This window comes from Musa acuminata, chromosome BXJ2-6, assembly GCF_036884655.1.
Source record: "Musa acuminata AAA Group cultivar baxijiao chromosome BXJ2-6, Cavendish_Baxijiao_AAA, whole genome shotgun sequence".
Lineage (NCBI taxonomy): Eukaryota > Viridiplantae > Streptophyta > Magnoliopsida > Zingiberales > Musaceae > Musa > Musa acuminata.
Window position 1 is genome coordinate 5,114,121 of NC_088343.1, and position 14,080 is coordinate 5,128,200.

At 37.9% G+C, this 14,080-nt stretch overlaps 2 protein-coding genes across 2 annotated transcripts; one reads left to right on the forward strand and one right to left on the reverse strand.

Moving 5' to 3' along the window:
• The first annotated feature begins 1,188 nt into the window (after window positions 1–1,188).
• On the forward strand, window positions 1,189–6,967 carry LOC135614371 (ubiquitin-conjugating enzyme E2 2-like). Its single transcript, XM_065111672.1, has 6 exons — window positions 1,189–1,411; window positions 1,935–2,068; window positions 2,160–2,185; window positions 3,537–3,626; window positions 5,627–5,715; window positions 6,614–6,967. Exons 2-6 carry the CDS (start codon window positions 1,944–1,946, stop codon window positions 6,740–6,742), a joined length of 459 nt encoding a protein of 152 aa, XP_064967744.1. The 5' UTR covers window positions 1,189–1,411; window positions 1,935–1,943; the 3' UTR covers window positions 6,743–6,967.
• Window positions 6,968–7,565: 598 nt separating this feature from the next.
• Window positions 7,566–11,966, reverse strand: LOC135614370 (mitochondrial outer membrane protein porin 1-like). Its single transcript, XM_065111671.1, has 6 exons — window positions 11,815–11,966; window positions 11,658–11,725; window positions 8,890–9,000; window positions 8,553–8,639; window positions 8,248–8,456; window positions 7,566–8,080 (listed from the first exon to the last, which is right to left on the reverse strand). The coding sequence occupies exons 1-6, from the start codon at window positions 11,855–11,857 to the stop codon at window positions 7,777–7,779; spliced, it is 822 nt and encodes a 273-aa protein (XP_064967743.1). The 5' UTR covers window positions 11,858–11,966; the 3' UTR covers window positions 7,566–7,776.
• Window positions 11,967–14,080: the final 2,114 nt, after the last annotated feature.

Genomic DNA, 14,080 nt, shown 5'->3' on the forward strand with positions numbered 1-14,080 from the left:
TAGTCATGCACTAGACGTGAAGACCTAGGGGTGAGACCTTAAATAAGTAGAGTTAAAAAGGACTCACTCTCAAGCCAAGCATATTAGCGTGAAGCCCCCGAAGGATGCACCTAGGCCGAGCTTGCATGCTCTCTATCCATGCACTCGGTATTAAGACTCTATGATCATACCTTGACTAGGATCGATATGCTCTTGACACCCTAGCCAACAAACTTCCATCAGAGCACATACCCAACAGAAGAGCACGCAAATGCACCATCCAGAGAAAGCTCTTGAATGACGCCCTTCCAAGAGGGGGGCAAATGATATGGATAATTTTGTCCCATGCCAACTCATTTGCCATAAAGGCTGACACTTAAGTAGGGCCCCAAGTCGCTAATCCCAAAATGACATCATAATGTGTCTTGATATGCCCTGCATTAATGACTGATAATAATTGCCCTACCTTATCAAGATCAATAATCATCTTATTTTATCAAGATCAGAGATCAAAATGATCAGCCGATTAATCTGATCTTATCCCAGGCCAACTAGTAAGACGACCCAGGGATCATGTATTAAAAAGAACCCATTAACTCACATTAAAGGATAGACTCTCTACATACTAACTCAGTTATACAGTCGGCTTGTCATGTAATATTACTAACCGTTAGAAGACACCCGGACGACCTAGCCTCTAGGGAGGGACCTCGCAGTCGAGCAGATCCCAATTCCTTTACCTAGTCTCACCGCTCCAAGGCCAGATCGACCCCAACGAATCGCCTACCTTGTAGATCTCCTACGTTGGTTTCCTACGCACTCCCACATCAACAAGGAGAACACAAAAATAAATTTACGATAGTAAATCAACCATATTGACTCATCATGCACCGTCAAGATTATATTGGGTTCATGAAACATTTGTTGAACCTATTAATAAATTCCTCTTCCGAGAATTCTACGATAGCATTACGCCATCCATGTTAAGTACTCACTCAAAAAATTCATTTTAATTTATTTTCATATGAGTAATGTTTCGACAAAGTCCCTGTCATATTTGTTTTCACGAATACTTTATCGTTCGTTGATTCCCACTTAAGGGTCTTAGGCGAATAAGGATGAAAAGAAAAGGGCCTATATGTGAAATATTATCAGAAAAAGGGGGTTTTCTAAAAACGTTCCATTAATTAAAGCACGGGATGGCCTCTGTGCGGTCTCCGTGCGAATTTCTCTTCCGATCGCCGTGTGTCCTTTCGACGCCCTTTCCAAACTTTCGTCGAATTCGCCCCCTTCATGCTTTCGTAACTGCGATCGAGGGGGAGGAGGAATCGATTTGGCCGCAGGACGACGCTGAAGTCACTGCTCTTCGTGCATCGGTCGTCGAGACCCCTGGGTGAATTTCCGGTCCCTCGTAGCCGCGGCTGGATCACAGGTAGAGCGACCCAGTTTGATTCGTATTTATTGTTGTTTTCTTGAGCAACCTCATCTGGTATTGCCTGGACATGATCATGATCGGAAAATTTCAGCTGGAATATTTTCTGGCAAGAAAAACCCTAGTTTGGTTGTGCTATTTTGCAATTGAATCTTCTGGAAAAATTAAAACTTTCTGCGAAGAATAGTTTTGTGCTGAATCTTGATTGCGTCCTGGGATTCATGGGGATTCCATGAAAATTCAAATTGGATCTGATGTATCCAACTGCCGTGATATTTTCCTATTCGACTATGATATATGACGCGACGCTCGCTCCAATTTATCAGAGAAATAGATTTTCATTTATCGATAGATTTAATTAACAGAACTCACCTGAATTTTACTTTTTTGGATCCAATAACTGGAAAGAAGAGGGGAGAAAAAGGGGGAAAATATGATTTCTTAGAGTGAGGTAAAGGCTTTAGGTGATCCTTGTGTTTCATATACTGTTTTTGGTCGGATTATGATGGCATCCGTTATCTAGGTATCAAGGATGTCTACTCCTGCAAGGAAAAGGCTGATGAGAGACTTCAAACGGTTGCAGCAGGATCCTCCAGCAGGTATCAGCGGTGCTCCCCATGAAAACAACATCATGCTATGGAATGCTGTAATATTTGGGTATGTCCATACGAATCATTTGGTGTAGCTTTACATGGTTAATACTGTGGGGTGATTTTATTGATACTTCTAGCTTGGTTTTGAACTGCAGCCCAGATGATACACCTTGGGATGGAGGTAAGCTATTTTAGTGCTTTAGCCTCTCCTCAGGAAGTTGGAGCATTATGCTGATTATCTATTATTTTTGTGAATGCCATTTTCTCCTGAACACATTTTTTGAGACTAAGCTTGTTGCTTGAATAACCAATTTCAATGTTAGTGATTAGTAGTTACGTTTTTTTGTTGCATTCCATACGATAGGTAAAATTATGTTGTTGTATTATATCATCCATTTCTATTTAGACTATAGCAAGCCTGGTAACTGCATTTATGCTGAATTTAGGTAAGCAAACATTTTTTTTCTTACCAGAAAACTAGCACAGCATTAGATTTGATAAGGAAGATTGATATATCAGTCGAACCCACCCCAATGAAACAACTAATTTTCCAACTAACATCCACTTCACAACTACCTGACACCACACCTTTCTCCCCTTCAATGACAACCAAAGTCCCTACTGAAAAAGAATAATAAAGCAAACACTACAGGATGTCGACATAATAATCTCACAGAAGAAAAGTCCAAATGGGAAATCATAATATATTAAACTTTAATGCTGATGCAAGCTTATCCAATTGAGGAAGGATCAACAAAGTTTTCATAGCTATTTATTTAATGCCACAATCATAAAGTAGAATATAATGCTGCAGGACTCTAGCAATGGTGCAGTATAAAGAGGCAGGTAAAACTGTACAATCAATGACCCCACTCTGCAGGTTCAATAAGCAGAATACTGCAACACCCCAGGAGTATTACACCAATCTAAGTTAGTGTATATGAGATCCAGTAAGCCCTGCTTCAGGTTTTGAACATTCTACGAGTGAAATTCAGAAACAGAACCAAAGTAGACAAAACATGTTGATTTGTTAACTCCATATATGCATAAATATCCCAGGCCTTGTAAGACAACTTTCACAAAGAGCATGCTTGATTTTGAAATATCATAGCATGTGTCTGTTGCCAGTCTTGAGGTTGAAATTATGTCTTGAAAACATTTCCCAATATATTTATAATTTTCTAGTCTCTTTGGAGTTTTCTATAATCTAATATTTTACTTTTTTTTACCTTGACATCTGATTATGCCAAATTGAATAGCAATCGAAGATGATTTGATGAATTTTTTTGTTGTGCTATGTATGAGTTTCAAGAGGGTTTACATCTTCTATAGCCAAAGTATTATTCCTCTACTGATCCGTGCATTGGGCATATTACAATAATGATACAGTTATGCCAACTATGCTGCTAATGCATTATTTATTCTCTCTATTTGCTAGATGATACTGTATACCTGCTCCAAGTGTTCATTAGTAGATTTTATTATTATTATTATTTTGCTTCCTCTAAGCTTGAATTATCGGATCTGTCCAGGCACGTTTAAATTGACACTTCAATTTACAGAGGATTATCCAAATAAGCCACCATCTGTACGGTTTGTTTCTCGAATGTTTCATCCAAATAGTAAGTGGAATTACTGATTTCCTTTTTTTCATGAATGTTTAGAATTATGCTGCTTTGATCTTGCTTTATTTTTCGATTCTTGGTGGCTATTGCTGTGATAGGAAATGTTTAAGACAGCATCTTACACCTTAGAAAGATGAATGCCAAGACAAAAAGACTGCATGGTACCATCACTATATTATAGTACCTGTCCAGAGATTCGGTGATCTGATGCTGTTACCTTGATATATCAGTATTAGGATGATGTGATTATCCGCTGAAATCCAAAACGGGGGTTGTTACCAGAGGTTAAATTTGGTCTGTTACTTTATGTTGGTTTCTTGGGTTGACAGATCAACTATAAAACTACTCAATCTTGAATTAATTCATTTTGGTATCAGGCCAGTGATTGTCCAATGCTCTTGAATTAAGTTCAAATTTTTAAGGTTCATATTAAAAGATAGATTCTGATTTTTTTTCTTAACTGTTTTATTGGAATGAAAAATTAAGGTTGAGCATCAACTGCTTGATGTGACATTAACAAGAGTTTCTTATATGGTAGATGCTGCAAAAATGATATGTATGGAGTTTGGTTCAGCATGTTAGTACCTGTTGAAGATGAATAATATCATGGAACAAAGCCTTTGCTATCTCCTAATGGGCTACCATAGAAACTTGAGATGCTTCAGCTTTGTTAAAATATGATGAGCACATTGAAATGTCCTAGAAGTGGTATTGCAAGTTTAGAATATCATGCTTGATATTGGGAAGGATCAATCTTGTTTTACTTCTCTTTCTTTGTTTCTCTTTTTTGGTTGGTGGGAGGGTGGCATTTACAGATCTGTTAATAAATATTTAAATATTCTAAGTTTAACTAAACATATGATTTTTTACATATATTAATAGCGACAATATATTCATGTAGCCGACTCCAAATAATTGGGACTTACAGTTTTGTTGTTGTTGTTGTTGTTGTGGAGGGGAGCATTTACAATCAGAGAATGTTGCCAGCACTGGTATTGGAGAGACTTAACCAGTTATCTGTTAGCTATACCTACAGCTTTTACATGCTGTTGCTTTAAAAAATAAACCAAGCTTCTGGCTTTGAGAGATTATAATGGAAAAGAAAGAGTAATACTTCATAGTATCTTTTGCAATGATCACTAATGGATTTAGGTTTCGGCTGAAACTTCCCTTTCCAATGAGTGATTGAAACAAAAAAGGTAGTATAGACTGGATTTATCTAGAATCACTTAAGCTTAGTTTTTTTATCATGGGTTCCTGTGGTGTCTTGGTGACTCGGGGTTACTAACCATACTGGCTCAGCCAAAATTTCAAACAAACCTAGTTGCTCGTTCGCTTACAATTCCTTGTATGATTCAAGTCTTCGAGACCGCAAAAGTGTGAGTCATAGACTTTCCTGCTGTTGTGCAGCATTCAGAAGGAGTCATTTTAAGGGATGGTTGTGAATGAAAATTTCTTGTCAAATCATTGGGGTTTTCCTAGCTGGACAAATTCTTCAACAAATGGATTGCATGATTGAATAAAAATGATGGTTCTGGGTGTTCTAGATTTTCTTATATAATTCACGATTAGAAGCCCTATTATCAGCTAAGTTGGGTTCTTTGATAGATTTTTGGTAAGGAATACATATTTTGCTTGCTACTAGCCCCACTGGTTTCTTTTTTCTTTTTTGTTCTTTTCAGCCTCCTTGTACTGTTCATTAAATCCCTGCATGTGAATAATTTGAAACGAATCTTCTCTTGTAACATTTGAATTTTGATCAAGCCAGCCATAGAACAAACCAAGGAACATTGTATATTGAATGTATGACCTCCAGAGCATTAAGGTTACACTAAGACCTTTTGGTTACCTTTGATGTAATGTTGTTAAGCTGTCCTTTGTCATTTTTTCTCTACAGGAACTTTCTAGTTATTTAGATGTGTACTTAATCTTGTTATCGTTTTGGGTGTTACATTATTCTTTTGGATAGTCCTGATGATTTTTGAATAAATGTACAGTTTATGCAGATGGTAGCATATGCTTGGATATTTTGCAGAACCAGTGGAGCCCAATATATGATGTAGCTGCAATTCTTACCTCCATCCAGGTACTGAATCCTTTATTTCTCCTACATTTTTCTATAGCTTTCCTTCAAGTTGTTGACTAATGAACATCCATCACTTTTTTCTCCTGTTACTACTTTTTGATGCTTATATACATTTTTTTGCAACATAAGGTTTCCTGGCCTGTATTTATTTGTCAAACATTGTTGTTAAATTTCTTGTGAGATGATAACATTACAGGTACAGGTCAGGAGAGCTTAGTCACAGATCCTTTTTAGAATGTTGTTCATAGCTTAGGATAGCAGATAGCTTATGTTGCACGTATGTAGGATTAAGATGTTAGAAAATATTTTTTTCCCTTGAGATGTCAATCAGCATTTTCATCAGGAACCACACCAGTAGAATTTTCACAATTGTCATATTGGCATTGGACGAATGCTTCAGAAGTTTGTTTAATGTTTGAGTATGTAAATATCACACACGGTTTATAGTTCAATATGCAGCTGTAATTATTGCATAGATCGGTTCTACATCCTTGGTCGTGTGGATTTCTCACTAGAAGATATATTTGCACCATACAGCATCTGTGAACAAGTCATGTTCCCTATGTCATGGGCTTGGTTGTAGCATTCTTTGTTCTAGGTATTGACAGCAAATTGATATTTACATTTAACCGACTAGTTTTGCAGACAATGTTGTAGCAATTGATATTAATTTAATGTGTTCCAGAATAGACATGTGGGGAGGTAATAAATTTGTAGGTCTTCACATTTTTGTTGGGGACTGACATACACTTTGTGTGTGGTGATATAGTAAACCATTTGGTGGTGGCTATCTATGTATACGGTACAATATCCTGCGTGTCAATTCTTTTTCAATAATTTACGAAAGGTTGCATATGGATTATTGTCTGCTAATACCAGAACCAATTCTTTGTTGCAGTCATTACTCTGTGATCCAAATCCCAACTCGCCTGCAAATTCTGAGGCTGCGCGCTTGTTTAGTGAGAACAAGCGTGAATACAACAGGAAAGTGCGCGAGATCGTTGAACAAAGCTGGACGGCGGATTGATGATGGATTCAACTCCACTCCCTCTGGTAGAAATGTTGCACGCATTTATGTTACAGAAACGATTGCCTGTTTGCCTGAATCTTCATAATCCAGCAGAAAAACTGGAATAATTTCCTTGGTTGATGTTGACAACTACATATCTTTTTTCTTTTTTCTTTTTGGTGTTAAGACACATTTGGCTTGCTCTTCTGTTAGACTGAAATAGTTTAGAAGGTTTCAGCTGTATGTCATCTCATATTGTATTGATGTTTGCTCGTATGATTTGCCCTTCTTTTAAAAAGAAACGTACAAAATCGATCTTTTTTTAGTCTAAATATTGGATTTCGAGAGACGGAAAGGGGGTGACTGTAGAGCTCTTACCTTCGGCAGTGGGTGATGACGGAGCAGTTGTGGGAGTAGGGGTTGTCCCAGGCGATAGTTGTAGTGGGGCTGATATAGTAGGAGCAAGCAAGGATACGATTGGCCATCTTCGTCCCCAACTTGAACTCATCCCCCGCGCGGCACTCCAAAGGGCTGTTGATTGATACATGGTGACCAGAACTGTTGCTTCAAGAACAACACAGTAAACACATTATTAGCACAAGCACACAGCCTGTCAAAAACCTCACTACGCTACAGAGCATGCCATTAAGAAGATCAAGAATGTGTTTCTGGGCAGCGGTAATTCCAGTGAAATCTCAAACTATTAATCCTTCCAATTTCACAACATCACGGAGATGTTAAGCCTCGCTGAGATCAAGCTCCATTCTGCAAAAGGTTTTATTTAATCTGCCCTTACTATTCCAAAAGGCTTACTTTGAGAGAGAATATATATAAATCATCATGAAAGAACCAACAAAAACGACAAAGTTTCTGCAAATTAATACCACAGCCTGGTACAGCATATTTAACAGGTGAAAAAAATTACTAGCAAAATCCAGTTAAGGTGAAAGCCAAGAAATCTTATGGCATTGCCAAACATACGAGTCATGAAATCAAAAGATGCCATTCCAACAGGAGAAACGGAGTGATCTTACAGTCTCAGAGAATTTACGTTAGGGCCTGAGGACCAAGGCCAGGCCAACCTTGGCACTCTTCTCGATTGCTTTTGTGTCGACCTCCCCAGAGATGGTGACAAACGATTTGGGCCTCCACTCATGTTGGATTAATGCACTAGCTTTGCCACAGTTGTTAAAGCGAGCCTTGACATTGGTAAGAGGATCCAGGGTATGTTGCGTCCCAAAGGTCATGGTATTCTCATTGCTCGAAAAACAGTGAGTGAGCTCTGCTCCAACTGCTGTACTTAACGGACTCACCAGGTGGTAATAGGAGGCAGTTACGCTGTCTCCCTTGTCATTCCTACATGCAGGTTTGAAATCAACCACTTAGAATCCACGTCATATCCCTTATCAGGGTTCAAAGAGTAGTTGGCTGTTAGATGTTATTTGCATTCCTCTATCATATGGTAGTAAAGATCGAAATAGCTTCCAGTTCAAAAAATAAGGGAAACTTTAGATAACTCTTACACAGTTAACGAGGCAATAAGATCAGCATTGATTACATTCAAACCTCCATTGCATTTGATGAAGTTTCCTGTTGCAGTATCAAACGATACATCAGCTCCAACAGCATAAGTATTAGTTCCAACAACTCCGGAAAGGTTGACAACAGGGTTAGCAGTCAACCCAATCCCAGCAGTTACACCTGCATAATTATGCAGGTACTGCAGCTCAACCTACAAGACACCCAAAATAGGTAAAAAAAGGTGATCGTTTACAACCTTCCTTTGCTATGATTTTTTCAACAACAAAAAGGATAAATGCTTATTTACCTTTCCAGACCGCTGATCCGGTATGATCACACTGAAAATAGATCTCAAGCCAGGAGTGAGTTCATCAACCGTAACTGTTGTTGCAAACTGGAAGGTGAAAAAAGAATGAATGATTATCACAATTTCAAGGTACCAAAGACTGGCATTAAACTTGATTGTTATATACTAGAAAAGTTGGCAGGGTCAACAAAGTCATGTATATCATGATACCAGTTGTAAACTTTATCAACATATGTTTCAAACAAGATCTCCGTGATTAACATGTTACAAAAGGTTGAAAAAACTATATTAAAAGAAGGAAATTCATGAAGCATAAAAAACATAAACTACAACTTACTTTAGAGTCTGAAGTTGCTTTGACATCAACACTGATATTGTTATTCTTCCACTGGGACTGAAGCTCACCAAATATCAGTTCATTTTTCTTTGTGCCAGATGTTGTAATAGACTGCATTATACACAGTATCGCCTTAAAAAGGGGATTAATGTACCAAAGAGCACCGTAACAAAGACAACATGATCTAAGGTTCTTTCATCTGATAATCTACTACAGATCAATGAAAATCCCCTCCAGAAACATCATGATGAAAGACCAACAAGTTCTTTTGCTGTTTTCTGAGTATTTCATGTTAAACAGTACCATCTAATCACATTTTAAAGTGCAGAAAAAGAATCTAAGAAAATTTAACAGAATAAGTCACCTAGGCCCATAAAATCAGAAGGACATCACACATCAACAACCACAGGAACTTACGTCTGTTGAACTGTCATAGACAAAAATTTCAGTAAATCACAGTTCAGTAGATAGATGCAAATGTCAATGCAAAAAAAATTGGACATTTGCAAACCAGTTATTCTTCCTTGATAATACAGTTCAGACACCAAGATTTCTTTTAGAAGGAACCTATTGACTAACAGAGTTTACTAATGGAGTATGTCTCAGTAATCTAATAACACTAATAAGAAATACGACATTATTTATCATATTTGGGTTCAAAAGAAAATTTTCACGCACATCCCTGCAAACCGACGAAATGTCAAATTTCTCTCTCGGATATTTTAAATATGCTCTATGTCCCTCTAAGTTTGAAACTAAAAGAAATACACCTAGAGAAAGTTGCTGTTGACGCACTATTAACATCTGACCATATGCAGGTACTCCTTTACACTTTTTGACTATAGACCTGTAACCCCGTAAAAATGATTGTGGAGACTTTCTGCTATTTGTTGTCAATTTTTCTTTGGTATACATTTCTCAGAAGAGAAGTCTCAGAAATGCTGCACACGTATAATCGTCTTCATCCATACAAAAGAAAGCAGTATCTTTCTTAAGGGTAAGCTTGTTAACTATCATTTTAGACTATGCTAGATGTAAAGGGTGATGATATGAATAGCAAAGCTTAGTTAATTTTTCTTGTAGCTCCATGGCTAGGAACTATAATAACAATAGGAAAAATTATATTTATGCCTAAAACAGTTTGCCAACATCTGATTGTATTCCCCTCTGTATATTGGAAAAAAAGTCTTTTCACTTCTATTCTTTGAGTCTTCCCTATTCCCAATTATCTTACTATGATCACAGCAATACAATTACATGATCAGTCAGTGAATAATAATGAATTTTAGTGCACGGAGGAGTTCAAATTACAATATGGTAATAAATCAAGGCTTTCTGTTTCTTTTTAGTAGTTTTTTAAGGAATTGATGACCTTTTATATTCCCTAAATTACAGTGTCACATAACTATATTAATAACTATATTGATGGTAAATTATGTTACTGTCACTTATTAGTAATAAGTCATGTATAAAATTTATAACAGAAGTTACATGAATATTTGCTAGGAATTTATTAAAAAATACTTTTAAATATAAATAATATAAAACTCATATTAATCGAATATTATAATATATATATATATATATATATATATATATATATATATATATATATATATATATATATATATATATATATATATATATGTATTAAAAATATGCATGTCCTCGCTATGTCCGTATCCTAATTTTTTTTAAAAATGATGTGTCTCCATATTCGTCTCGTGTCCATGTCCTGTGCCTCTGCTTCTTAGCTACCACCACATATAGCAATGGAGAATCTCTTTGCAGGGCCCAATGTCAAGCCCTACGACAAATTTCTCTTAGCTCATCCCCATGCCCCGATAATCATCTCCTATGCTACTAACTACAAGCTGCCATAAGGTAGATAATTCTCAAATGTGCTGCCTGCCTTGCATCTCCCGGGTGCATAATCCTAGCCCATAGACATGATCAATCCCATCCCCCATGATATAAAAATACTTTTCTCTCTGTTTAGATCTGGTGATTCAATAGCAATATCAGATGCCCTTAAAGTGCTTGTAGCCAACTAAATTCTCGGGTCAACCAATCTCTGTCCTGACAATACAGTGTCAATTTTCATCTTGTTACTACACTAAGATAGACTTCTTTTGGGTCTTAGCCTCTAGGCTAAATCCTTCACTATAGTTGACTGAAAGCCTAGGGCTCTTACACAATCAAACATACAACTTGAAAGGAACAAATGACTAACAAAAAAACAAAGAAAAAAATAAATCTATTCTACCATTTTTACAAAAACAAAAAAAATTCATTGCGATCAGTGTGAAAACAATTGTTTGGCAAGATGACGCTTTCATAGACACATCACCAAATTGCTTACAAGAATTTGCCGAACAACCACATGATTAGCAACATGTAACTTAATAACGAAGGTATATGATAAACAGTTTCACAATAAAGCATCATAAACATTAAGTGCTCGTCCCACAAGATTTAGCCCCAAAAATTGTCCTATAATACAATAATAATAAACTCCCAATTTTTACGTATTGAAATGAAGGACATTACCAAGACATTAAGCATCTGTTCACTCCGGTTAACAATCAGCTCTAGTGATTTAGAGTACAGCAAGCAAAACCAAGAAACCGAAGAGCCACTCGTCGATCATAATAATGAACACACTAGAACGATACATCGAACAATAGTGGCGCAAACTGAAACCCTCGCTGGGAATAAACCCTAAAATGCTTCAGAAATCACCAAAAAAAAAAAAAAGAGGGACTCACGACTCCGTTCAAAGTGCTGGTGGTGATAGTGAACTTCTGATCGGTCTGGTAGTCCTTGTACAAAAGATCTGCACCCAAATAAATTCAAAAAAAATAAGCGAGAAATGCAAAAAATGGATTGAAATGAAGCAAAAACCACCGAGGCCGCCACGAGTACCTCTCGCCCTTTTGCCGACATCGGAGTACAATCCCGGACCCATGGCTTCCTCACTCAAAATCGCCCCAAACGAGAGCAGAGAACTCGGAACGTGGCGAATAATTGGATTTTATCTAAATGGGTTTTCTTCGTCTTGGCGAAGATGTGAATCGTGTATGAATCTGCACCGTCGGTTCGGCGATTCGAAAGCAAAGAATGATCGCCCGATGGATGTCGGGACTCTGTTTTGACCGTTGGATGGTATTTGAACGGTGGTTATCGAAGCCTTACTCTTCGTTGCAGAACCATCGCATCGCGTGGGAAACAAACTAACATCTCTCTCCCAAAACCAAAGTGATTTTTTTATATATTAAAATGATTATAAAATATTAGAGGTATTTTAGATTTTTAGCTTACGCTAGCCGACTTAAATCACAGAAGTTAATCATGATTAACCTAAGATTTTTTGGGTTGGATATCATACTGCTATGAAAATTAGGATTCATATACTACAGATTCATAATCTTATCTTATCTTTAATATTGATAATAATTGGGTTATAATCTTATCTTCTTAATGAATTATGTTATCTTGATACAAACATGTATTTACTGATACAGATCAGGCTCTTTCCTATAAGCATGCAACAACTGCTTAATAAGCCTACAATTTTGTCTAAATATCTAAGAAGAACAAATCGTATAATTATCATAAATAACTTTTCGATACAGTAAGGACTCACTGAAATATGTCGCGAAGATTAAAGAAGCTATAGTTATCAACGTAAAACGATGTGTCGGCATATGCGTGGCAAGAGATAAGTGATCCCGATGTCGGCGACGTCGGAAGCGATACGGAAACTTCCGCCCTATATATGCTGCTTCCCGGATTGCCATTATCCTTCCTTCCGCTGAAAGAATCCGAAGTTGACCACAGAGCCATAACACTCCACCGACGTTGTTGCCCCCGCTCGCCTCGCTCTCATGGAAGCATACCGAGACGCCAAGCTCGCCCATCCGGTCGACGACAAACAACCCTCGCCACCACCTCCGTCGCCGCCCGCGCCCCGACTACAGGTGCAGGATAGGCCGGCTGCCCGCTACAACTGGCTCCATGATCTGCCGTACGTCCTCGGCCTGCTCTTGCTCGGCATCAGCGTCGCCGTCTCCGCGTACGGGTCGCGCAGCGATCCGTCGTCGTTAGCCTTCATGCTGTTCTCCTGGCTCGATCTGCTGTGTCTCGTTCTTTGCCTCAGGAGGTTCGAGCGGCTCGCTCCGGACGGCCCACCGGAGGAGAAGGCAAGGCTGAAGCAAGCTGTTTGGCTGCTGTCGACGGCGTTTGTGGTGGCATTCGGTTGGAGGGTATCGGAGCTAATGCCGTGGGCATTAGCTGTTCTCATCTGGATTTCGGCGGGGTGTGTCGCGATTGGAGGTTTCTATGGGCTCGTCCTGTACAAGGAGCAGATTGATGAGACTGAAAGATGATCGTTGTCATTATATCTCGAATTGTATTTGTGGTATTGTGTGGGAGTATGTGGTAATTTTCTTCTGCTGTGTTCATCTCACGTCTATCCCTGTAAATTGAAAATGGCTTACCTGACACAAAAATTGTTTTCCTTACACAACAAAGACTATCACATCTCATCATAACGTGACTGAGACCGACACGAAAAAGCCTCATCATAACGTGACTGACACGACATGACACGACGTAACGTTCTTCTTCGATTGTATTAATCCTCGAGGAGGCATGTCGTTGTCGATATTAAATCATGTCGTTGTCGATTACAATGGTCTTAAACCTTAATATAAAAAGACCCTTCAGCAAGTTGTTAGCCAGAATAGACTCTTAAGAGTGTCTTCTTCTTCTGCTCCTGAAAACTTGGTGTCTATCCAAAACTATCAACTCAGAAAGTTAAGGGAAAACCTTGATTAGAGCTCCGAATCAACATCCTAATCTATGGAGCCATATCAACATCTAGTTAGACAAGCAGGACGACCTATCTTAACATAAATTCATTCAAATAAAAAACATATTTATATTTCTAATTTTAATTAATATAAAAAAATTTAACATTTAAAATAAAATATAAAAAATATTATTTTTAAGAATCTCCACCGACCCACCGCTTCAGAGTCACCGCCTTGTACAGATTGTCTTGCTGTGATGGTTCTTTTATTTTTTCTTCTTTTGACTCTCGGTGCATGCACGTCAACATTTGCATGACCAAAGGCTCTCTGTGTTTAACATCTGTCTAATAATCTATCATTCCTGAGCAGACGAACAG

Bases quoted from the DNA above. Each gene is read 5' to 3' on its own strand.
- LOC135614371 (XM_065111672.1), top strand. From the start codon at position 1,944: ATGTCTACTCCTGCAAGGAAAAGGCTGATGAGAGACTTCAAACGGTTG. The intron at 2,069-2,159 runs GTATGTCCATAC...TTTGAACTGCAG, and splicing joins TGGAATGCTGTAATATTTGG to CCCAGATGATACACCTTGGG. The intron at 2,186-3,536 runs GTAAGCTATTTT...GGATCTGTCCAG, and splicing joins TGATACACCTTGGGATGGAG to GCACGTTTAAATTGACACTT.
- LOC135614370 (XM_065111671.1), bottom strand. From the start codon at position 11,857: ATGGGTCCGGGATTGTACTCCGATGTCGGCAAAAGGGCGAGAG. The intron at 9,001-11,657 runs GTGAGTCCCTCT...TGTATAATGCAG, and splicing joins CCAGCACTTTGAACGGAGTC to TCTATTACAACATCTGGCAC. The intron at 8,640-8,889 runs GTAAGTTGTAGT...TTCACCTTCCAG, and splicing joins AAGCAACTTCAGACTCTAAA to TTTGCAACAACAGTTACGGT.